Genomic DNA, 26,231 nt, shown 5'->3' with positions numbered 1-26,231 from the left:
AAAGTGATCCCCTTGTAAAAGCAGCAGGAGGCACAAAATCTTCCAACCTATCGATATTTGAAATGCACTTCCTTAAGCTAGCCATACACTGTTATATTTTCTTCGTTCAACCTATGGGCTGAACAAAGAAAATAACAGATTTGTCCATAAATGCTTAGGAGCGTTGACTGAGGAATCTTCCGCCGTTTTCAACGTATTGGCTGCCGACTCTGTTTGTTCGAAGATTTTCCAACTGTCTCCTTCAGCTGATTGAGGCAAGTTGGCCAAAACCCACTGTGCGAATTTCAGCCAGTTTGTCAAGAACCAGACGAAATTCGCAGTGTATGGCCAGCTTTAGAGAATCCCAATGGGAAAAAAAACGAAAAAAACAACAACAACAACAACAACAACTGTAGATACACACAGTGCAAAAGAACAAAGCTGTATTACAACTAAAGAACAACTTTTTTTTCCTAATATACATCTCATCTTTCAAAAAAAAAAAAAGGAACTTAACTACAGGGAAAATTTTAGAGCCGATTAATGGGCTAATGTCCATACTAACCAATTAGCTTCCAGCCCTCATTTTGCTAAAAGAAAGGCGGCACATGACTGGATGAAAAGGGCAACTGTTTTATTTCCTCTACTACAGTTTTTTGAATAAATCAGCCAGATTAAATAATAAAATCACCCACGTGGTGTCATCCCAGCGCTGCAGACATTGGCTGTGGAAGCTGTGATTGCACAGAGTTGTCAAAATGCCATTTACAGACTCATCCATCCTCTCCAGGCATACGGTGCACTTAGGGAGTTCCGTCAGATCCATCACTGGCAGACTGGCACCCTGAAAATGACATTTCAATGAACTTTAACATTTACTTAAAAACTCAAATAACTTTTATGATTTCCTATCCAACCCTTCATAGTTTCCATAGCAGCAAAGTAACAATAAAACAATAAAAAGTTTATAAATTACCTATTTAAAACTCTTTTCAGTATAAACTGTTTCATAGCTAAATGTATCCTGCCTTTCTCTGCTGCAACTCCTTCCCCTCAATGACCGCTATGTTCCTAGGGTGTCACTCTGCTACTCTGATGGGGCACATTAGTACTGTAGTGGCTGAAGGGGAAACCACAGGGCACACTGGGCAGACACAGACATCTGATACACTTAAAGTGTCAGATGCTGAAGTTTTCACCCGCAATTGTAGCTTTATTTTAAACCTTTTAAGCCTTAAGACCTTGTAAAATGCTGCCTGTGAGAGACACAAATTCAATCTATATACATATATTTTTTTTAATCCTCTTAGTAATAGTGTCCCACGTTACCAAAATCTTTAAAACATGACAAAGTAATTTCATCATCAAGCACTTCCAATAACAGCTTTCAAGTTAAAACACAAAATAACTAGCAGGTTAATATGGCAAGGTTCAATATGTAGGTTCACAAAAGCTCTGCTCAGAAAAGGGGAAATAAGTTAGAGAAAGGGCCAGAATCAACAAGTTGCAGCAGCACTTAAGGCATGCTAAAGTGCTCTGTTAAGCAAAATCATGCCATGGCTTGAGAGGTCACTTCAGCACATTTAGTACGTGCTTTCACAACTTTATAAAAGTAGGACCATACAACCATAGCTTATACATAGCATACAACGCACATCTATTAAAATTCATATAGTTACAGAATAAAAAACAAACATTTATAATTTCACAAAACTTTCATTATCCTAATTCATTAAACTTAGAATAATTACAAACAATGATGGTAAAAACACATGCATGATGAATTAAGTCTATTCTCCATAGCTCTGCGAAAACAGTGATTTTGATTTGGTTTCGCAAGTCTAACATTAAACTCATGCAGATTATATACTCACATCTTCAGACTTTAAAACCTCTGCCCTTTCTACATAGACCAGCTGACAAACATCATCTTCTATCGAGTTGAACTGGCGTCCGTTGCTTGCTATGTAAAAGCTATCTGCTTCTGTCTGGAGACAGAAAAGAAAAAAAGTAATTGAGGCAACCGAAGAAACATGTAGTCCTCTGACCAGCACGGGCAGATTTTAGAATTGGCGACACAGCTTTGGTCCTGAAGCACCTATGGCATGTGGACCTCTGCAGGTGACCCAACTCACTCAGCACAGAATTTATACACAATGTTCCTCTAGATAAATCTTCTGTCATGTTTTTTTTTTTTTCTCTCCATGCCTGCCACAGTCACATGGAGAGTGAACAGCCTTTGTTGGTCTCTATACATGTGAATTGGGAGATTCCAGTGTACACTTTGCACTGCAGCTGTGCCTTTTCATGATATTGTTCCAAATGTATTTTTCATCTATACAACTAACAGATCGACAATTTAGGCCAAAAATAAAAACAGAAAAACTAACACAAAATGTTTTTTTTCTGATGTATAAACCGTTAGTAATAATTCCCCCAAAACCAGGTTACTAGTGTTCTCCTCCTTGCAAGCTATGCTTTTGATCAATAACTATAGGAAGCAGTACCACTGACCAATCAGGCAATGAAGCGGCTCATGTTATAATTTTTAATGCAAGGCTCACTTTCAAGGGTTATTAAACCCTCAGGTTTTTTGCATTTTTGCTAGCTAGCAGTAGAGATATGCAAAACACTTTAAAAAAAAAAAAAAAAACCCCACACCTTTTTGAAACAGGTTTAAAACACACCTGTGTCTTCGCCGCGCACTCCCGTCCGAACATCTGAAGAGTCTCGGGCAGCCGCAAAGGATCTTGGGGCGGGTACATGCGCACTTCAGATGTTCGGCCGGGAGATGAGGAGAGACACAAGGTAAGTCTATGGAGCAGCGTGCACCCGCACAGACACCGTGGGACATGATCGAAGAGGACAGAGGAGTCGTCACTGGATCGGAGACCCGCACCAGCGCTGGAGGGACAGCTGAAAAGGACAGTAAAAGACAGTAAAAGCCAGCCAATCATCAGCAAGCACTGTTTGGGTTTGCTGATCGCATCCGGTGACACGGTCAGAATACAATGTACACAGTGGGAGATTCTTGCAATCTGTCAATTCTGGCTGAGATTCAGGCATGTATATAAATGTGTATATATGGTGCTTTACCAATGTGCTTAGAAGTCCTGAGGCCAGGGAAGCCCCTTTTTTTCTGAATGGCAGAGCTGACAGGAAAAAAAAAAAACCTGGGAGGAGAGCCTATTCATGTGACCTATCAAAGTCATGTGACTAGCCTTTTAACGAATCACAAAGTTCTATGATGCATTAAGTAAAAAGAACCCTGTGGAAAACCATTGGCTCCACAACATGGTCTGCATTTTTTTTAATTGTCCCAAAATGCAGGCTGAACCAACATAGTGGATGGCACAATCCACTCTCTATTTTTTTTTTCCATCTTTGTTCAGCTGGGGAGATTTCATGTCCCATACACAGCATAAGAAAGGAAATCCCCTTTGGGACGGTAACATCAGAACATGCAAATAAACCTGACAGAGGTATTCTAACCAACGTAAGTACTTGAAGACCTCCGTGTTCTTGGTTAAGACTCTTAGGCCTCATTCACACGAGAAAAAGCCAGCATGTACAGCTCCGTGCGCGGCCGTACCGGGCAGCTCCTACACATCCGTGCGGGTGTCCGTACTTGCACGCTGACAGGATGAATCCTGTCTGCGTCCGAGCCGGGACACCCACACCGACCTGCACTTGGGGTGAGCGTAGGACGGTGTACGGCCGCGTACTCCCATAGAGAAGGACAGGGGCTGTGTACTAATAACACGCAGCACCTGTCCTTCCCAGGAGCTGCCTGATACGCTGTGCACGCAGCACGGAGCTGTAGGTGCTGGCTTTTTCTCGTGTGAATGAGGCCTTAAGGTGCTCGTTCCCCTTGAAACAATTCCACAGTAGCTAGGAAAGCTGAAGAAAGTATGCCAGAGTTATTATCTAGGAAATGGTAGTGTTACTTAATGGTAATATTGTAGGAAAAGGAAGACAGAGCGAATGGCAGAACAGACTATTACCCAAAATAATGACCTGGTAACTTGTGAGTTAAACACTTGTGAACTGGATTGTTTGCAAAAGAAAATACAACCAAACAGAACAGTATTCTTGTTGCAGGAACACATCAGCACTGGTCATCTTTCATAAGAAGGTGCAGCAAAGGCAAGATTATTACCTGGGAACTGAATTTTATAAGAACCATGTACTGATTGGGGGTGGAGTCCCGAATGATTTTCATATGTTCGATAACTTCATTAAATGGTGCCACAAATTTCATCAGATCATGGCTGGTCATTGCCGCAGGAACGGTAAGAATACACAGCATTGCGCTGCGCCGGACGTCCTCTTTCAGTGAGGTCATCTTACTAGGGAGAAAATACAAGTGTAACTGTTCACATTTTGAAAACAATTAGCTGGGGCTTTGTACAAGTTCTTAGCCAACATGAAAGCATTCAAACTTTCTGGAATAGTTTTCATAATAAGACTGAAATGGATTTCATGGTCACCACATGTGTTACGATCTGACTTTATCATCATAGATCAATGAGCAACTATGTAGTGCAAGGGCCTACCTGACCGGGTCTTTATATGATGTAATTCCGGCAAAAATAAAAGGAGACTGTAAAAGGATTGTGCAGTCATATTGTAATGTATATGTTGAGCTTAAAGTGTATTTCCACTTCCGCAGCCAAATTGAGATAACACCTACTTTATATTTGTTACATGCTCCCATTCACATCACATAAGCTTAAAAAAAATATTTAAAAATGCTTCTTGCAGTTTTATTTGCTTTTTACTTGCCAACATTTCTACTTTATTAGGAGGGGCTGTGAGGGGTTTGTGTTAACCCTGTCTGTACTGTGCTGGCTGTTTTCATTATAATTTATAAAGTAGATTAGAACGCTGACTGTCCTAACAAAGGGTTAAAGGATTACAAGCCTGGCTTCTATATTGTATTTTAATGAGAGAAAACACATTCCAGGTCCTTTCTATAAATACATGCCACTCAGAAAAACTTGGATTCAGCCATTTTTCCCGCAACAACAAAACATCTAAAAAAAAAGGTAAGAATTTTTTTTATAATTTTTTTTTTTTTTTACAAGTAAGTTTTTATTATTGTGACTTTGCTTGGGGCTTAGAGGAAGATCAGTCTGTCACTACTGTGTTTGCTTGAGAGGTCTTTCAATGCTGTACAGTAATGACTCGGTTCGTCCTGGGTAGTTGCGAAACAGCGCGTTCACCAAGGAGAAGAAGGCTTTGGGAATGGAAATGGGTATAGTTTGGAACAGGTATAGGAGTCTAGGCATGGCGGTCATTTTAAGAATGGCTGAACGTCCGAACCAGGAATATAGAATTTTGTTCCATTCTTTCTTGTCTGTTCTAAGTTTAGATAGCTGGGTGGTGAAATTGAGGGAGTAAAGCAGTTGCAGGTCCTTAGGGAGTTCAATCCCCAAATATGGAATGGATAAGTCAGCCCAACTAAATGGAAATTAGGATTTGCAGAAGTTAACCAGGTCGTCTGGAAGGGAAACATTTAAAGCGGCAGACTTGGATAGATTAATTTTGAAGAATGAAATTTCCGCAAAGTCTTGGAAGGCTCTCAACAAGCTAGGAAGCGAAATTCTCGGAAAAATAACAGAAAAAATAACAAGTCGTCCGCGAAAGCGGCTACTTTGAATTCCTTGCATGCTGTAGGGAATCCATGTATGCTGGGGTCTGAGCGAATTCTCCTGAGAAAGGGCTCCAGGGCCAGGACAAAAAGGAATGCATTGGTTCTATCGAGGGTAGGTAAGTCTCTTTGTGAGAGAAAGAGAAAGTCTATTCTGGAATACCGTGAATGTGGATGAGAGAAAAAAGGTATAGTCCTTTACCGTGGGATGGATAAACCTCCAAGCATCATGTAGGGTGAGGGATGTCAAGAGTTTCTTAATCGCGCGCAAGCTCCGAAACGGGACTGAGGATTTGCCAGTAGATGAATCCAGGAGCGGGTTCAATGGTACATTGAAGTCCCCCCCCAGAATAAGCATACCCTCAGAGAAATCTCGTAATAGGGAGCATACCTTTTGAAAGAAGCGTACTTGCCCAGCATTGGGACAGTAAATGTTGGCAATGGTGATGGGAGTGTTGCGAAGTTTACCTTTGAGAAAAAGATATCTGCCTTCTGGGTCAATCAGTTGGTCTGCAAGTTGGAAGTCGGTTCGTGCCGCAAAAAGTATCGATACCCCTTTGGATTTGGATTGGGCAGAGGTAGAGTGGAACACTGTGGGGAATTTGTGATTGCTTAGCTTGGGTATGGCCCCCGTCTTAAAGTGAGTTTCTTGTAAGAGCACCACCTGAGCTTTATGATGTGTAAAAGCCCTCAAAAATTGTGATCTCTTTTCTGGTATATTCAGCCCCTGGAGTTGATCGATAAAATTTTCCATGTGGCTTGGCCGGTATCAGGGGAAGAGCTAGATATAGCCATAAGGTCGTTCTGCGATTGGGGGAATGTATATCTGAAGGGAAGGCTCAGGGAGTGCAATCAGTGTGGGAGAGGGAGGCGAGAGAGAGTAGGAGAAAGGAGCCTCAGTCAGTGTACACTAAGTGTAAGAGAAGGACGGGTGGGAGTAAGAGAGACCAGGAGAAAAGGAAGGGGAAGTAGGTTAGGAAGTGCGTTGATAGCAGGAAGAGGCAGTAGGAAAGGGGAGGGATATAGACCCAGAAGGGAAGAGAAGGTGTCAGGGAGAAGGAGGGGGACAAAGAAGGCCCGATAGATAAGGGTACTTACCTTACCTTATCCCGAATAGGGATAATTCGACGGGTCGGTAGACTCGACTCACTGTGCGCGGTCTGTCTGGTGGGGGGTGAAACTAATGCGGTTAACTCAGAAGGGACCTTAGGACACCTGGGATTCGCTGTAGATGGCATGGGGCAAATATCCTAAGGAATAGCGGGCATAACGTCATGTAAAGTTAAATTGTATTTACATTGTAGGAGTTGTTAGTGTATGGGCCAGTAATGTGGGAAGCTGTAGAGCGTACTATCAAAAGAATCATGGTATGGGATGCCTCTGAGTTTGGGAATATAACAGGATATGGATACCTTTAAACATGGCGTTCGACCCTCATAACCGTAGAAGGGAACAGCTTACTTATAACAAGGTTGAGGTTTAGGTATCTACTATGCCAGAGCACCAACTTTGTAGCAACGTACATACATACAGGGGTTAACGGCATAATTCCATAAGTCTTTGCAAACCATAAAATGCATATTGTGTAATTAACAACAATTACGAAAATAACATTAGCCGGTTACCTAGAGCGTCAATATCTATAGCGGACCCGATGCTGCGCATCTTCATCTCCGGGTTCAAGGTGTATTGTAAGGTTTGAACAGGAAAATATTAGGCAAAACGATGGGGTGGAGGAAAGGGAGTGGTGGGGGACACCAGGGGAAGCATGGTGAATATGAGGTGCTATACGAGTGATTCTAGGGAGGGCGACCTGAAACAGCAATGTACCGCCGTTCATTGATATTACTAGGTTTAGAGGGCTGAACCCATCCTGGCCGGTAAAGTTCAGTCAGGCGTGTCAGAGTATCGAGGTCCAGGCACATGACGGATCCCCGGGGGAAGCCTTCCCCCCTGCCCTCCAGATAGCAATCCCCCCTTCCCCTGCCCGATCCAGGGAAGTAATTTGGAGCTGCGGTGTTGGAGCGGGAAACTACCGTCTTAGCGAACAGGATGTCGCATCAGGGCACGCGTCGTTTCATGACCCCTCCCCCGTCCCTCCCACAATGGGGGCTTTGCGTTAAGCTAGTTTGGATAATCTTCATTTGAAATTTGACATTGCAAAAGACGTATTAGAATAGTATACTGCAAAAGCACCAACCTGAGATATGTTACATAGCTCTGCCCTGCTTTGGGTCTCCTATGAATAAGCTTTGCGCGATGGTGTCAGGGGCTCTACTCCCGATAACACTATCCGGTCAGGCAGGGCTGTGACTCCGAGCATAAAGCATCCAGAGTTTCTGTCAGCCCCTCCAGCCTTGCCCAACGGACTGCATCCTTCCCACCCCCTCCCAGGTCCATTCCGATGTTAGCGCTACTAAGTTCATGCGTGTTGAGGGCGGCCGGAAAAATGGGGGGACATCTGGAGCAAATGGATGAGAGTAGATCCCGAGTCACATAGGCAGGGTCATGAGCTTATGGGGAGGGCAGGGGGGGAGAAGATGGCCCGGAGCAAAAGGCAAGAATGCTTATAGTACCTGGTCATCGCAGTCGCTGACGATCTTGGTTTCTGGCAGGTTAGTATCTGGAGGAGAATATGCGCTGCGTGACGAACAGCTACAGGGATGAGATGAGAGGTATGCCGCTCTTGCGTGAGCTACTGGTGTGGGGAGGCCGCTTCTCTCCGGTCCATGTCTTGCTGCATCCGATGACTTGGCGAGTTCAGAGGCGAGGGTTGAAGGTGTTTGTCTCGGAAGCGAAATTCCGCATACCATTCTGGGAGGTCCATGGGAGGGATACCGATTTGGTCACAAAACCCGTGTAGATCCGCCAGGACCCTGAGGATGAAAGTGCGACCTGAGGATAAGGCCGCAAGGCCGAATGGGAATCGCCAGCGGTAAGTGATACCCCGGGTTCGAAGGACTTGCAGTAAGGGTCTGAGGGCCCTCCTATTTTGTAGTGTGATGTGCGAGAGATCCTGGAACATCTTGATCTCCGCATCTTGAAACACAATGTGAGGACGTTCCCTGGCCCTGTGGAGGATGTCTTCCTTTAGGCGAAAATCTGTTAGGCAGCATACGTCTCTTGGAGGGTCGTTGTCTTGGCCTTTAGGGCACAAGGCCCGGTGGAAGCGCTCCAAGATGACCGGTGTTTCTGGTGGCCTATCTAGCAGGTCATTGAATATGTGTAACAGTGTTGTTTCCAGTTGGTCCGCTTCAATGGTCTCCGGGACACCCCGTACCCTCAGGTTGTGGCGTCGGCCCCAGTTGTCCAGGTCTTCGAGGTGGCGATGCATTTCCATTATACGAGCGTTGTGTTCAGCTGAGACCTGTCTAGTACGGCTTAGAGCCACCGCATGGCGTGAAGTAACTTCCTCCATTGATTGAATGCGGCCCGTCAGTGACCGAAGGTCTGATTTGAGCTCCGATATCTCTGCCGACAGCGTGGATTTGATGTCTAGGGCAATGGAGTTGAGGTCTGACATGCGCGGCATCTGTCCCATCATGGCTAGCAGGTCTGGATGTGGGTGGTTCAATTCGTCTATCGATTGCCTGCTTGGGCTGCTGTTGGGAGAGTAGGTCTCAGGAGATGATGGCGCCATTTTCTCCATGCGGCCCTCTGACGGTCGCGAACGGAACATTTCCGGGAGGCTTCTACCCGATTGAGAACTGTTCCCTCTTGGAGCTTTGGTCGCTGGGGTGCTCTTCCCTGTTTTCCCCATGGCTGAGGTTGCTAGAAGCCCACTTAAATGCTTATAAAGGGGATCCCAGGTGTCGGAGGAGAGGTGTTAAGCGTCCATCTTGGTTCCGCCATAATTTTTTTTTAACAATAAATTTTTATTAAGGAGCAGGTCATTCATACATGGCATAAACAGTGCAAGTGAGAACATAATTTTTTGTTATGCTGTGTGAATGGGAACACAAAATACATTTCTCATAATTGACTGCAAAGGTGGAAATACACTTTAGGAGACAATCTTCAAGAGGCACACTACTGTAAATTCATATTGGAAAATGCCATGGAATTTGAAAGAGCAACTCCAGAAAACAGTGTCAACATATCAGTGAACTGGTAATGGCAGAAAATGACTACTACAGATCACACTACAAGTTTGATAATCCCATCAATAATTATTTTACCTTTCTGTCAGTATATTGTAATAAACTGCAGCCCATTTCAGGAGCCCTTCAAGCTAGGACTGTCACCACTTGACAAAGGAGCATTGCAACCTCCCTCTGTAACACCTACAGGAGGGCAAGAACTGGAACAAGAGTGCACTTGGCCTGATATTCTGCAGACTTGGATCCTTGGCCAATTAGAAAGCAGAGATAGGAATTCAGCAATAAATCAAAGTAAATTTGAGCCTCCCAGCCACTAGAGCCAGATGAATACAAGTGTACCTTTAAAATAAAGGAATTGTCAGTGTTGTGGATAACTGACAGATCAGCTGGGAGCATTTCACTGTAAGATTAAGCATGCCTGTCAATCTCTGGCAGCGAAGCAATTTGCTTTCTTCTTGTATAATGTGGTCAGCAGATTACTTAAGACTTTTCAGGACAAAGTGCCACTTCTTATTCACATATGAAACCAGTGTATAGAAAAGGAAATCAAAACATTCCCAGCACACTAACCCCAGTAAGCCAATATTGGGAGCAGTCTGCTATGTTTAAAAAAAATATTTTCTTGCTTCAGTTTATACAAACATACAGTACAGAAAGTTGGTTCATTTCAGTAGAAGCTTTCAGATGAAGATTGTATGTCTATATTGTAGAACAGTACTGCAGAACCACTACAATTTAAAATGATGAATTTGGGGCCTGAACTCTCAAAGCATTGGTTTAACTCATTTCCTGATTTGGTGCTGCATAACAACTTACTTTCCTTTTGGTAGGGATGCACCGATACCGATACTAGTAGTATTTGGGCGTGTACTCGTCCAAATGCTCCGATGCCTAGCCCGATACTTACAGTATCAGGAAGCCGGGCGCCGTGTCATTACACAGCGCCCGGCTTCCTGATTGGCCAGAAATCCGGCTCCATGCTTTCTCCTCACCTAGCGGCGAGAAGCATGGGGATGGCTTTCCTGCTAATTGGGAAGCTGGGCGGCGAGTCTTTACACGCTGCCCGGCTAATCAGGAAGCCAGGTGGGGAGTCATTACATGCCGCCTGGCTTCCTGAATGGGATTTCAAGTACTCGGTATCGCCGAGTACCGGAAAAAGAAATATCGGTATCGGTGCATCCCTACCTTTTGGTTTATACTTTTGTCTCAAAGTAGAACTTTGCCTAAGCAAAAAAAATTTGCAAACAGCTATTTTTTTAATTGCAGAAGAGACATACAGGCTTTGAGAGCCAGCATCCTTGCAAAGTGTCAATTGACAGCTGTAAAAAGGGAGGGCGTTTATCAAGGTATCCTCAACATGGGGCATCGTGGTGAAGCCCAACTCCTGCCTAAACTTTTTTTTCCCCAGTTTTGGATAGAACAGGGAAGGAATATAAAGTCTGTTTAATTTCAACTGGATTTCTGTGTACAACAATGGAGATGTCTCTTCAGGACAAAAAGTAGAAGCTGAAGGGAAATCCCTAACTGTGTCACAAGATGTCACCCAGAAAGGAAAAGAGGGGAAGCTAATCAGTGGGGATACAGGCCATAATACCCTGTCATAGGATCAGCAGGGTATCATTTCCTACTCTACCCAAAATGAAAACAAAAATGGCTGGAGAGAGACTTTGTGGTTCAAATGTGTGTACATTGGTCTCAAAATATCGTTAAGGCTGAACTCTGGGATAAGAAATTATGTTCTAAATACAAGAGGTGTGTGTATTATTACTTCAACCTTAGTACGATTTATGCATTTCTTCCAGATCTGTGCAGTAACCAAAATGAAACTCCACTTTTGTACAGAAGCTTCCTGTAATACAGACAACTCACTGCTGCTCTCTCTTCTTGTGCAGAGAAACTGGTCTTGTCTCCACCCCCCTTTCTGTAGTTTTCTGCAGGCAGCATATAGTGGGTGGGGCCTGCTGAGCCCCTCCCACGGCTTCACTCTCTGCACAGGCAGAACAGTGATGTCATTGCTTCATTTACAAGGTAATATCTGGAAAGGCTGAAATTGCCTACTCGGATTTCAGTGTACACTGTGAGACTCTCATGTTGTGTAATAGAAGCTGCTGCATTTCAAATAAAGGCTGCCTCATTACCTGGCTGGAGGACATCCAGCATCATCTAGCCTTTTCCTCCCAACACTTTTCATTCATTGGATTTGAGCTCTTTCAATTATGGAGTCCTAGCATAATATGTGGGCATTACCACAGCTCCCTGTTGTCAGTGGGTGGGGCCTGCTGAGCCCCTCCCACGGCTTCACTCTCTGCACAGGCAGAACAGTGATGTCATTGCTTCATTTACAAGGTAATATCTGGAAAGGCTGAAATTGCCTACTCGGATTTCAGTGTACACTGTGAGACTCTCATGTTGTGTAATAGAAGCTGCTGCATTTCAAATAAAGGCTGCCTCATTACCTGGCTGGAGGACATCCAGCATCATCTAGCCTTTTCCTCCCAACACTTTTCATTCATTGGATTTGAGCTCTTTCAATTATGGAGTCTTAGCATAATATGTGGGCATTACCACAGCTCCCTGTTGTCAGGAAGCTATGTCCAGCACCCTGCCAGCTCTTCCCACCAACTATGATCTGCCTGCATTACATAGAGAAGCACAAAGACCTAGTGATGATTTCACTGGGTCTAAAATAAGGTATGCAACAAAAACAGAAAATGCTTTATTTAATTAGACAATATAAAAGAACTTTATTTAATTCAGGATAAATGTACTATTGTGGTGCTTACTTTGTTTTGTAGAGATGCATAATCCCATGGACTATTTCTACTGAGGGGTTCCCGCTGAAGAAAGTGATCTGCTCAGGCAGCTGTTTTGAGGGTGAATCGGGAGCAGTTTTGTTAGCAATTGTGGATGGATCTTCTAAATTCTCCGGATCTGAGCCCTTTGCTGCATCTAAACACAAGTAGAAATTAGAACATTTTTAATTAATATAGTGACACTAAACTCAGGAGTTAAATCTCAAAAATACATTCAAGTACCTTAACTATCAATAAAAATGCATCTTATTTGTGTATCACTCAGCAGTAGTTTCTTAAATCATCTCTGACTTGGTCCCGACACTGTCCTTCCTTCTGGAGGGTGGCTACTTTTGTGCCCCATGGTCCCTGTGTGTGTTATAAAGTAGCCATCGCTCCAAGCTCGCTCCTGTGATGGACTACTCATGTCTAGTTTACTAATTTGTATTGAGATTGTAGTCCATCACAGGAGTGAGCTTGCTGCGGTGGCTACTTTACAACACACACAGGGACCATGGGGAACAAAAGTAGTCACCCTCCAGAAGGAAGGACAGTGTCCGTACCAATTCAGACATGATTTGAGGATCTACAGCTGAGTAATACACAAATAAGATACATTTTTGTTAATGGTTATTAATTAGACTAGAATAATAACATTTTTATAATGCAAATAGCAATTAATAACTGTTTCAAGAATTTCAGTACATTATAGTACAGTACACACATAGGCATTCTAGAAGACTAGAACGCTAACCAGTCCATCATCTAATCATGTATTTATTATTTAATAATGCAATAAAAGATGCATCACCCCAGTCACCAATCAGATTGTTTAATTCTGACAACCGAAATTGTAGTAAAAGTGTGACTGTTGCCAGTTTGTATTTGATAGGTGAGGTGGAGTAGACACTGACCACATTTTTTAGTGATCATTTTGACTTGTGTCCCAAAGCAGTGAACAATTAATTGGCTAATGACAAACTATCCAGGAGTATAACTCCTAAAAAAAGAAATCTGATGGCCATTTACATTTCTCATTAAAGTTTATGACTGGGCAAAACTTCAAATAAAAAAAAGAAAAAAAAACTCTGGAACACATGCACATTTCCCATGTTTTACCTCTTCAAAAATAGAGAAATACCTGTTGATCCTGCCAGAAATCTTGTAAACTCCCAAATCTGCCTCTGCTGCAATGAAATCCCAAGACGTGTTTACAGCCCTGGCTATGAGTTCCCCCTTCTGGTCTACACCCCCCCCCCCACCCTTTTCAACTTTATAATATAATAAAATAAGAGTGTTCTGTATTCAAGAAGGCAGAACTCAAGCAGGGCTGACAGCAATTTGGATTGCAAAGCACTGACAGAGACAGAGTTGTCAGCTCAAAAAGAAAGTTTGTACCTCGTCATTTGTTTCCCTATATTTGCAGTGTTTTTAAAAAGACAAACATGGGGAAATATTCATGTATTGCAGAAATTAACTAAATATATTTTTTTCTTACTTTGCTTAGACATATACTAAATAAACTTCTTCAGTACACAGCTTCTGGACGAACAGGTCAGTAATTGCTGGTGAGACAGAGGTTGTTTCATGGAGCATCTAATAATATCTATATCTATCTATCTATATAGTATTATAGTAAAACCAATGAGCTAGCATTGTATTCTCACTCTAGTGAAACGGAAATATGTATAAGTCTGCATGGCGACGTTCACCTGTATTTGGACCTATGGTTTCTATTATGACGTCAGTCATTTCCCTTCGCCCAATGTGCTGATGCAGAATCGATGTCTTTTCTACAGGCGTCTTGCCTTCCAAGTAAGCTGCAGCACCATGTAACGTCTTCTCTTTAATTTCTTCATCAGACATCTCGGTGGCTAGGCAGGAACATAAATATTCATGTGTTGGTTTGCAGGAAAGGCAGAAAACAATAGAGAATGCAGCAATGGACTAACCTCCCTGTTAATATGAAAAAAACCCATCAAAGCAGTACAGAGTAATTTGATTTTGTACTCCGCTTAATAGATAGCACAGCTGATCATAAATCACTGCTGGTATGACTGAAATACAGTACCCTGCCCCACTTAAAAGGCAAAGACATTGCAATGCTTACTTACTTGCCCGGTGAATGTCATCACTTATTTATAAAAGACATAAGAAGCAGTTTTGTCAGATTGTTGGATTTTAACTAAGAGCAAAATGGATAAAGCAGCCCCTTGCTAAGTGAATTTTATCAGAATGCTGGCTACTGTAATGTGGTTCTAAAATGTGCCCCCTTTACATGTATACAGTTAAAAAAAAAAATGCATGTTTGAAGTGTCATGTTAGATGATAAACTATGTTCTGCTGCATATTTTATGCAAAGCTAAAGGTCCTGTACTTTTCTGTGAAAGCAATGTCTAACTATAGTTCTAGGAGACATGGCCTAACCCTTCCCTGCCAGAGTTGTCCATTTTTTGTAGGGCTGCAACTAAGAATTATTTTCATAATCCATTAATTGGCCGATTTCTTTTTTTTATTAACTTGGATAAAAAAATAATAAATCCCATCCTTAATTTAAAATAAAATACACAAATTCGGTGTTACAAAGTTTACTTCAGAATAAAACTGCATGCACAATTTTTTGCAATCGCACTGCACTGGAACGCCCGGCATTGCGCTACAGTGCGCTCCAGTGCAGCCAATCACCCTTTGGGTGGAAGACATGATTGGGGTGCCATTGAAATGAATGGCACTGCAAAGCACCTCCCGCAGCAGAATTTGTCAGGCCGAAACCAAAAATAACTTTTTTCCCATCTTTTATTTAAAAAAAATGTAAAATAATTAATTGTATTGTAAGTACATGGCACTTGAATAGCTTCAGCCAGGGAATGACAGCTGCCATTGGCAAGATTCCACAAATGGCTGAATGTAAATACAGAAGGTAGTGGGCTGGTGCAATAGCCAATAGCAGGCTGGCTATTGCACCCTTCCCACTGCTTGCTGTGCCCTCCTCCCAGCTTGAAAGAGAGAGCCAGGGGATCCAACCAACTAATCGATAATGAAATAGTTGACAACTATTCTCATAATCGATCAGTTGGTTGCAGCCCTAATTTTTTGTACACGTTAGGCCTTGTTCACACCAAATGCGGAGCAGATCTGCACGAGTTTCTGCACACGCAGTGCAGTGGGCTGTGCCGCGTTTTTGTTAAAAAATTAAATATATATTTAAAATGGGCTTTCAGTGCGTTTGCATGTGTTTTTGATGCGTTTGCATGCGTTCCAGAACAGGTAAAATAGGGCCTGCTGCCGTTTCTTTACCTGCTCTGGAACGGAACACTGCAATGTAAACTGGAGCTAAAAATACCATTGGAATACATTGAACGCAGTTTTGCTCCGGTCTGTAACTGCTCTGCTCCTGGAACGCGCTTGGTGTGAACAAGGCCTTAAAATGCACATTTTAGGCCTGAAGATTACTTAACCCCCTCAAAAAAAAAATTGTATTTCCTGTAATCAGAGACCCAGGTAAATAAAACAGTGGCAGTTGTAATTTTTTATGCTATATGAAATTGCAACATTTTATCAAACTTTTATCAAGTATTTTCGTAAAAAAAAAAATAAAAACATTTTAAAAGTTATTTTTCTAACATAGAAACACAATAAATCAATGAATTTTATGGTAAAATATAAAAGATAAGGTTGTGTTGAATAAATACATAGCAAACATGTCAAGCCTGAAACCTCCACATGCCTGTGAAACAGCAACAAACTACGGTACCCAAAACTGTTCATAGGCAACCCTTTACAGGTCATCAACTTAAGAGTTGACAGTGACGGATGTCCCTAGAATTATTGCTCTCACTCCGGCATGTGGGGCGATACCCAGTGTGTGCAGTTCATTCATCATCATCAGATGTAGGCACACCCGACACCCACATTTATGCATTCATTTTATGTATTTTTAAAATTGGATTTTGTTTAATTTTTTTGTTTTTTTAATTAACTTTAGCACGTGTGAAGTGACAGGTACTCTTTAAGGAGTCATTAGGAGTCTATTAGCTCCCTAACATCACCTTTGCCATCAACTGAAGCTAATCAACCACAAATTGTGCTCTAGAGGCCAACTGTGCCTGCCCTTCCCATCTGTCCCTCCAGCGAGCGATGGAGGGAGAGAGAGAGAGAGGAGGGGGAAATCCCTGCAGAGGGTGGTAACCGCCAGTCACCGCTCACTGCAGGGACAAGAAGTTTGTGAGCTGAGTGATCAGCAGTTTGTGATCGCCCAGTTCTCAAGCTATGGAGCCGGCGTGTGAAAGCCACATTGTCAAACGCCGGCTCAAACTGTTGGGAAGTGTACATTTTACTTATGCAATACTTCTCTTTAATATTCAGACACTTGCATAGGTGCTATGCCCTCTGTATGCCTTCAATATAGGAGGAGGAAGCAGCATATAAATTAGTTACAGGACTTTATCCTAGAGTCAGGGAACTTCCTTTCCTAGATAGGATTGAAATGTACCATTTTGTTTTTGGAAATATAGTTTCATATTAAAGCAAACCAGTCATTTAATTAAAGAAAAAAAAAAGGCACAGAAGGCAATAGATAGTGTGAAAGTAAATTACAATGTAGAATAAGTTTCACATTACCATTTATTGTTAAATACAGCCTCCTCCGCATTGCCTATTTACTTCACTGCCAGAAAATCAATCTGCAGTACAGCAAACATATTCTGCCCCAATGCATGGAATGCTGAAACGTCTGTAAGATGTATTACCAATGACATCTTCTAAGACAACCACTGGTAGCCACATACAATCTATACCTACAGGGTTATTCACTTTCCAGGTCAGCTATGTTGTCCTAGATTGTTCACTTCTCCTGCTTCCTCCAAACTCTTCACCCTTTTGTGAATAACCCTGATAGAGGTTGCATCATGTCATTTATACTCCTATCTAACACTTCAGGAACTCTTCACAGATCTTTACTAGTGTGGAGATACACTTGCAACCTGGAACAAGAGCACTAATACAGTACGTGATCCATTTAAAAATATTACATATGCTCACAGCTATATTTTTCTCTGTTACAGCACAACAAGAAGGGATCTATTTATATAAAAAGAAGATTGCATAGCTATATGCCCGGTAAACTGCGTGTACATTGATTCTATGCAGATTATCCAACTTTTGTGAGAATGGGGCACATTCAAAAACCTAAAGGAAGGTAAAGTAATGATTTACACAGGTTTGTCTCTTGTCCAATGCAAGTCAATGAAGCTGCATTAGATGTGATGACATCAGTGGTCTTTAGACCGCCAGAGCCCAGGTGGAGAAGAGCAGTGACATGTGGTACCTTTCATCCTGGGTGAGGCATTCCCCATGCCCGCCCCAGCCCATCCCGTCAACGCCCCCATCCTGCTCTGCCCCCAACCCAGTCACCAAGCTATGTGTGGATGAGGGAGGGAGGAGACAGGGAGGTGCCTCCCTGTCCCTCACTTGCTTGTCACTGCTGAGGCATCGAGATCGATGTCCTCAGTGTTTTTTTTATTTTTTATTGGACAGCTTGGACCAATGGCACTTTGTCATTGGTCCAAGCCATCCACAGAGCTCATGCCTCTAACACAGAGTAGAGGCTGTGACAGCTCTCGTCTCACCAAGTTAGGTTACACAAGAAGTGGGGAAGCCTGCTGCTGTGTAACCTAACTTAGTTGCCAAAAGCCGGATGCAGCGCCGCCTGTAATTAACAGGCAGCGCTCCGTCCATGACAGGTTATACAGCGTGGAGGCTTTCCTTGCTGTGTAACCTGTTACAAGTCGCTCTGAATAGAGAAAAAGCTGTCAGCTTCACACTTGAAGCGGACAGCTTTTTCCTCCATATGCTAGGTGAGGCTCTGCCTCACCTGAATCCCGACTGCACGTCCCTGGAGAAGTGGCTGCAGGAACCAGTCAACTAGCCAGATGGAATAGAGGATCAGGATAGTAAATCTGCCTTATTTGAGCCCTCGGGACAAAAAGAGCAGTTACCCCCTTGCAGTGCAGGGGTTGTCCCACTGCAAAGGTCATTTTTTTAAATTCCCGGAGTTTTTCTTCCTCAGCGATTTCCATTGTAAGGCCCAAATACTGTAAAAAAATTCCATTATACTGATTAAAAAAATGGCAGTACTGTGACCCTAATAACTTGTTCTATTGCAAATATAAGCAAAAGCAAGTATTTGCAAAATATGAAGTTGGAATATCACTAGAACAGAGCTGGGCAAATCACTGCACAAAGCAGAAGCAAATCAATGTATTCTGGGTGCATTGACTTCTCGTCTCCTGGGATTCCTCGTGCGATTTTCTAATAGGCAATGGGGTGAAATTGAGCAATTTTTTTGTTTCATTACTACAGTCAAAAAAGTTAAAAGGCACCGGATGGAAAATAATTTTTGAATGAACAAAATTTTAACAGTGAATGTGTTTGTTTGTTGTTTTTTTTTTTGGGGGGTACTCCATTTATTTCAAAATCGAATGTTAAAATCAATTGAGAGTTCAAATGAAATGTATCAAGTCTGCGATGACATTATTGAATGTTCTGACATGAATGTTCATATGAAAATCTACCAGCGTGTGGCCACCTTAACTGTACAGTGTATAAATGATTAGTGTTATAGTGCATCAGCGATAACTAGCAGATTGCTATTGTTCGGCAGCAGTAAAAATCGCTACCTGCAGTGAGAAAACATGGTTCATAAATGTACTTATTGACTGTGTTTTTAAATACGGTTTTGGTTCAAATTATTTTTTTGTATCAGGACAAGTAGATCGTCATGAGGGACAAGTAAATCGGGCCCCGCTTTAGTCCTAGGACAAGCCGTTTTTTTTTACATTTTCCACACCCCTGTAAAACAAACAAATTTTGTACCCCCCCTCTCCTTCGGGAAAAATATTTCCAGCAATGGGGACAAAGTGACTACTTAACAATATTCTGTAGTAGCCATTTCATGATATTATTAAAGAGTTAATAAACCCTCAGCGTATTTTTTGCATATATGTACTGCTAGCGAGCAGTAGATATAAGCAATAACTATTTAAAAATCCGTGTCTTCGCCGCGCGCTCCCGTCCGAACATCCGAAGAGTCTCGGGCGGCCGCAAAGGATCTTGGGGCGGGCGCATGCGCAGTTCAGATGTTCGGCCGGGAGACGAGGAGAGACACAAGGTAAGTCTATGGAGCAGCGTGCATCCACACAGACTCCGTGGGACATCAGAGGAGGACAGAGGAGTCAGCGCTGGATCGGAGACCCGCACCCAGCGCTGGAGGGATTGATGAAAATGACAGTAAGGAAGAAGATGGTCGGATTAAGAGGCATGATTTAAGGTAAGTCCTTACACTAACATTGGGGGGAGGGGAAAAAAATCCTTTAAAATGTCACTTTAATAGTGATAAAAAGATTGTATGTTGATCTACTGAGCGATCTCGCCCATACATGGCCAATATTAAAAAGGGGATACAAGCAAGTTCATTAGAGTTAATGGGAACATATATTGGATTAATGTTTATTTAATAATAGTGTATGGTGACAGCTTCCAATCTCTTTTTACTGATTTCACTACCAGAACCTGACTGGAACATTATTCTGAAAGCAAAAGGTACGCAGATGATGAAATTTATTTGCCATTCTAGTTGCAGTCTGTCCCCATTGGGGAAATGTCACATCACTTTCTATGGGGACATCTCTCTAGGTCACAGACCAGAACTAAAATCAGAACAGGAGGTTTATCCCATACCCACTCTGAAACAAAATAAATCAAGGTTTTAGGTGTCACAATCAGATTGTGCAGTAGTGAGGCAATGAACGCCCCTGACTATTAGAAGAGATGGTGATCGCTGAGGAGATGAGCCGCCACAATGAACAATTTGCAGATGAGAATGGCTTCCTTCCTGTGAAGAAGAGGACAGAAAGCTTTTATCGTACATGCATCTTATCCTTCCGTTGTCTGACTGAGAAGTCCATCATGGCAGGTCCCGGTAGAATAACCAAAATGTACTCCACAGATATATGCTGGTTTCATTGTTGTGTACTACAGTAACAATACCTCACTCACTCACTATAGCAACTTAGCAAACAAGTGCACCATGAACACACATGCTGAAGTAGCAAAGAAGCCTGCATGAGCTTTCCTTCAATCCTTAACCCCTTCATGACTGAGGCCTTTTTTTCATTTTTTTGCACCCATGTTATATTCCACATTTTAGGCCTAAAAATTACTTAAAACCCCCAAGCATAAAATGGTGGCAGTTGAAAATTTTTATGTTGCACGATATTAGCACAACTCCTTATCAAACCCCAACATTTTTTGAAAGATGTACTTAAATGCCCCGAAACACAATAAAATACCCATTTTTTTCATAAAATATAAAAGATGAGGTTACAACGAGTAAATAGATACCCAACATGCCCAGGTTAAAAATTGTGTGCGTCCGTGAAACTGCGACAAAATTCAGTACCCCAAAAAGTCCATAGACGCTTTAAAAAAGCCCCCACAGGTCATCAGTTTAGAGATACCTAAAAATACTGGCCCTAGAATTATTGCTCTCACTCTGGTGTGCGCGGCGATACCCAGCATGTGTAGCGCGTTCGTCAATTTCATACGAAGGTGCACCCGACGCGTGTTTACATGGCGACGCGTGTGCTCGCGGGGGACTTTCAAAAAAATTTGATTTATTTTATTTAATTTTAAAAACTGTTTTGTTTTTTTTTAACCTTGACTGCTATCACATGGGGGGGCTTACATGCCCCCCATGCGATAGATGGTGGTGACAGGTACTCTTTAAGGTGATGCTGGGGGTCCGAAAGTCTCCCAGTGTCACCTTTACACTGGAAATAAGCTATTGAAGTGCAGATTGCACATCAATAGCTTATAGCTGGGCTTCAGGAGCCCAGAACTGACAGCCCAGGGACCGGAATGCTGCAACCTGCATCGCTCCCGGTCCCATAGAACGGGGAGGGGGAATCGACGAACGGAGGTTCATCCATCTCCTCCCCAGCTTCCCGCCGACACCAGAGAAGCCGGTCCCGGGCCCGTAGGAGGGGCAACGGAGCCTGGGTGTGCCGGGCGGGGGTGGCCCCTTCACGAGACTGTAGAAGCGATCTGGTGACAGCTGAGTCGCCAGAAATCGCTCCTATTGTAAAGCCGACTGTCGGCTTTTGCAAAAGTTGTCGGGAGTCTGTTTAAACAGCCCCGATGCTGGCGACGTACACTGTACGTCGTCAGTCGTGAAGGGGTTAAAGAAGAACTCCGGGAATACATATTCCTAACCCCCGCACTGGAAGGGCTAAGTGCTTGTTTTTGTCTGGGGTATAAAATAACAAAAAGTTATACTCACCCGAACCTTAGCTCCACCTGGCTGCTAGACCAGTCCTTCCACCCCCACTCCAGCGGTCTAAGGATCCTGGAGTCATCACATTCTATACAGTGTATAGGAAGTTTGTAAACTTACTTATTGAAGATGTCCATAGGATGTGCACTGACACTTTTTCACTCAGCTCAATGAAAATGCGCTTCCTTGTGTCACAACTTTCAGAGCCTGTACTTCTGAATGACAACTCAACATCTGAGCAATGTGACATTATCATTGCATGCTGGAAACAAAGCATGATGGGATATGTAGTCTTGAGAAATCGAGATTGCATCACATCAAGCAGCAGAGAAAGAGACACAAAGCATACTGGGAATCCAGGAAGCAATGCGTGATGGGATATGTAGTCTTGACAAATCTAGATTGCATCACATCAAGCCTGCAAAACGACGAGGGAGCATGGAGTCGGCTTCCCGGCCAATCAGGAAGCCGGCAGCGTGTAATGACTCGCTGCCCTGCTTCCGGATTGGCCGGGAAGCTGGCCAATCAGGAAGCTGAGCGCCGTGTAATGACGCGGCACCCAGCTTTCCGATTAGTGCTCGCCCAAATACTCCAGTACTGAGTACTCACCCAAATCCTCCATCTGCACGGTAAAAGGCATACTGCCACCTTGCCCATGGAGGGAAAGGCGACAATGTCTCTAGAAAAGGCATTTCCAGAGCCCCTAAAGGCCTATTCACATGCATCAAAACGTATGCATGTTGCTGCATAAAGATGCATTACAACAGGGGGAGGCAAACTCTGACACTTCAGCTGTGGTGAAACTACAAATCCCACCATGCTTCTGCCTCTGGGAGTCATGCCTGTGGTTGTCAGTCTTACAATGCCTCATGGTACTTGTAGTTCCACAAAGTGGAGGGCCCAGGATGCCTACCCCTGCATTACAAGTAGAAATCCCATTCTTTCCTAAGGGGCTGGTTCACAGTTTAGCAGATTAGTGTGCAAGGGAAACTATATGGGTCTATTCACACCTACACATGTGCACACTATGCATGCTGCAACGTACAGGGGGCCATATGAATCCTGTCTTAGGGCTTGTTCACACGATGTCCGGACTAGATCTGGTCCGGATCTGGAGCAGATCTGCAGACGCGGTGCTATGTGTTTTTGACGCGTTCCAGTTAAAAAAAATTTTTTTTTTTGGGTTGGAGTGGGGCTGTCAGTATGTTAGCTGCAGTGCGGTGCATTTTCGTTGCGTTTGACGTGTTTGTGCGTTTCCAGACCAGACAGAATGTGACATGCAGCATTTTCTCTGTCCGGAGCGGAACAGACTGCGCACGTGAGAACTGTAGCCCATAAAACACATAGGGATACATTGGGATGAATTTTGTGTGCAGGAGCACATGGTTCTGGTCCGGACACAATCCGGACGTCTTGTAAACAAGCCCTAAAACTGTCCCTCACAGATCGTTACTCCTCTGCAGCCAGCGCTGAGATCTGGTGTGTCGGTGACCCAGGAAGCAGTGATGTCACTCCCCTGGTCATGTGATGGTGCTCAGGCCTAGAGCCTGAATTTGCCCAAGTCTGCGCAAAACTGTCACTGACAATTATTTGTGGCTGGTGCATTCCCGGCCCATTTGTGACAAGGGAATACACCTACCACAACTGACTGGACCAGAAGGGAGGGTGTCAGTTATAGTTTTGCATGGGTTTGGGTAAACATTGGCTCCAAGCTCCCACTCATCACTAATAATGAGAACAAGAAATCTACCATACATGACAGGTATGCATGTATCTTCCTGTATTAAAGCTGAACTCCACTGTAGTGCTTTGTGTATTTCTTCCAGATCTGTGCAGTAATCCAGTGTAAATGTTGCCTTTGTGCAGGAGCTTCCTGTAATACAGACCAGTCACTGCTGTTGTGCAGGGTGACTGGTCTTGTATCCCCCCCTCATGTAGGTATCCCCTAGTGGGTGGGGCCTGCTGGGTAGCTCCCACAGCTCCGCTTTCTCTAGGAGCTATGCAGAGCACAGTGGTGATGTCACTGCTACTTTTAGAAAGTAACATCTGGGTTAGTAAAGGTATTCGGCACACACACATTGAATTTATAACCTCTGTGGCTATTGAGCCAGATATATTTGAATGAAGGTTTTTGTGGCCAGAGTTCAGCTTCAATATGCCCCCCAAACCCCCAGCTTATTGGGCGCAGCCCCGTCTCACCAGCGCGGTATTGGAAGCCAACAGGAGAAGGAGACTGATCCGCAAGCTCCAGCCGAACGACAACCAGTGAAACACTCATATGTTTGGCCAGACACGGTCGGGGAAGGAACGGAGGAAGAATCACAACAACAGCCAGGTACCGGAGACTCCGACTATTCTCTCTGCGTTCTCAGAACCGCACGTCCGGAATTGAGAACCCGTGACCCCGTCTGGGACTTTTCATTGGCTGCTCACCATGACTTGCCAAAGATCCTCGTCCGCCATGATTGATCATGGAAAACAATGTAAACAAGCTGGAGACTGAAAGATACCTGCATCGTCGTTTTATGATAAGTCACGATAGTTATGGAAATATTTACGGACACTGCTTTCATTAGTAACTTGTGCCCGCGTAGCTGGTGCTCGCACAAAGAACACTATACCAGCGGGTTATTTATTCTGGTAAATAGATACGTGCCCTTTCTGTCACCATTACTGCGCCATTTCTCCCTGCATTTGACACGGCCTAGGTCTCCAGAAAAATGGCGGCTGCTGAGAGCATTGCCAGGCCTCTAGTGTATAGAACGCTTGTGTTGTGGGGACCTGTCAAAGACAGAGGAGAGCACTGCAGCTGCTGTCCGAGTTGAGGGTGAGTTGGAGTTTGATACTTACAAAGACATAACAATAGGAAAGGCTGCTGAATAGAAACTGGAGATGTTCGCGTGTAAATAGACACACACTGGTAATAGAATTCCTGAGATGACCCGGAATAAGAAGCACATAACAATTTCTATTAATGGGCTGTAGATCTGGATAAACTCCCAATCACATATGATCACAGGTCTCCTAAGCGGAAGTGTCACATAAACGTTTTACCCCTGCAACCAATCAGATTCTGGCTGTCATTTATTCATGGCAGGGTAATGCTAGAAAAGAAAGAGCTTATTGCTTGTTCCAGAGGCAGTGCAGATAGTTCTGTTAAAGCTAATACAAAGTTGATACGTCTCCCTGATCGTCAGAGTTCAGTTTAAGTGGATTTGAACCTGCAGATGTGGTATCTCTCTGAGTGTAGTTCCACTTTTTGCAATCATTTTACCCCACCATGTGTTCCTATTCATACAGGTTCCCCAAAATCTTTTTTTTTTTAAATCTTACTTTTTAGATGTTTCCTTGGCAGGCCTTTGAGCATATTTTTTTTTATAAGTTATGCAATGTGAATGGGAACATGTTAGAACTATAAAGTAGGTGTTATCCCAGTTTGGCTGCAACATGGAAATACACTCTAAGGCAGCAGTCACCAACTGGTGGTCCCTGAGAAAATGTTGATGGTCCCTGGGCCCTCTACCAGCACTGCCACACCTTATATATATATATATACACACACACACACATACATACATACAGGGCTCAAAATATCAGGACCTGAGCTACTAGCCAGGCCTTAGGAGTTAATCGCCACAAGTTGCCCCACCTAACCCCTACCCTGCCCCGGCCGTACTTCCGCCAGCTCAGCAGTGTGACGCAAAGTACAGAGATCAGTAACAACACTGAGTGCAGAGTTCAGTGGTGTAATGCCGAGTACAGAGGTCAGTAATGTAACGCACAATACAGAGGTCAGTAATGTAACCCACAGTGCAGAGGTCAGTAATGTAACGCACAGTGCAGTACAGAGGTCAGTAATGTGGAGCACAGTACAGGGGTCAGTAACGTAACGCACAGTGCAGTACAGAGGTCACTAATGTAACGCACAGTGCAGAGGTCAGCAGTACAGAGGTCACTAATGTAAAGTACAGAGGTCAGCAGTGTAAGGCAGAAAGAACAGGGACTTACAGTGCACATAGCTGATCTGATTTAGGTGCCCTCTTCCTCTCCTGCCCTTTTCCTCTTCCTCTCCTGATTTAGATGCTCTTTACCTGGTGGTGAGGTGGGGAGATAAAGAGATGAATCCTCCATGTTCACAGCTGAAGCCTCCCTTCAGGTCCCGCGCTGCAAAACCTATGAGCCAGCCAATAGCAGCTGAAGTCTTCCTCCAGCCCATGGCAGATGAGGTGGGCGGAGGAAGCTGCAGGTGGCCGGAGTGAAAGGTAGACAGCCGTACTGATTCTTCTCCTCCTTGGCCTCTCTGTAGCTGTCTTCCCTTCACCCAGTGGTGCATTCTGGGTTGGGGCTGCCCTAGGCAAGATTAAACTAGCCCCCCC

General features: G+C 43.6%; 1 protein-coding gene across 2 annotated transcripts in view; it reads right to left on the bottom strand.

The window, feature by feature from the left end:
- Positions 1–24,334, bottom strand: part of BRAP (BRCA1 associated protein) — a 54,073-nt gene extending 29,739 nt beyond the window's left edge. Inside the window, exons 1-7 of one of the 2 annotated variants that reach the window (XM_018558335.1) lie at positions 24,055–24,334; positions 14,231–14,398; positions 12,848–12,874; positions 12,516–12,675; positions 4,139–4,328; positions 1,854–1,967; positions 675–823 (exon numbers count right to left, since the gene is read on the bottom strand). In XM_018558335.1, coding sequence (XP_018413837.1) covers positions 675–823; positions 1,854–1,967; positions 4,139–4,328; positions 12,516–12,675; positions 12,848–12,874; positions 14,231–14,398; positions 24,055–24,133 — 887 coding nt within the window. In that variant the 5' untranslated portion in view covers positions 24,134–24,334. Of the gene's footprint in view, positions 1–674; positions 824–1,853; positions 1,968–4,138; positions 4,329–12,515; positions 12,682–12,847; positions 12,875–14,230; positions 14,399–24,054 lie in introns of both variants that reach the window. The other variant, XM_018558334.1, reaches the window with a different exon arrangement.
- Positions 24,335–26,231: the final 1,897 nt, after the last annotated feature.

The sequence above is a fragment of the Nanorana parkeri genome, unplaced genomic scaffold, assembly GCF_000935625.1.
Source record: "Nanorana parkeri isolate BGI_ZX_2015 unplaced genomic scaffold, ASM93562v1 scaffold331, whole genome shotgun sequence".
Classification (NCBI taxonomy): Eukaryota; Metazoa; Chordata; class Amphibia; order Anura; family Dicroglossidae; genus Nanorana; species Nanorana parkeri.
The sequence above is the reverse complement of the archived record's forward strand: the minus strand, read 5'-3'. Positions and strand labels throughout refer to the sequence as shown.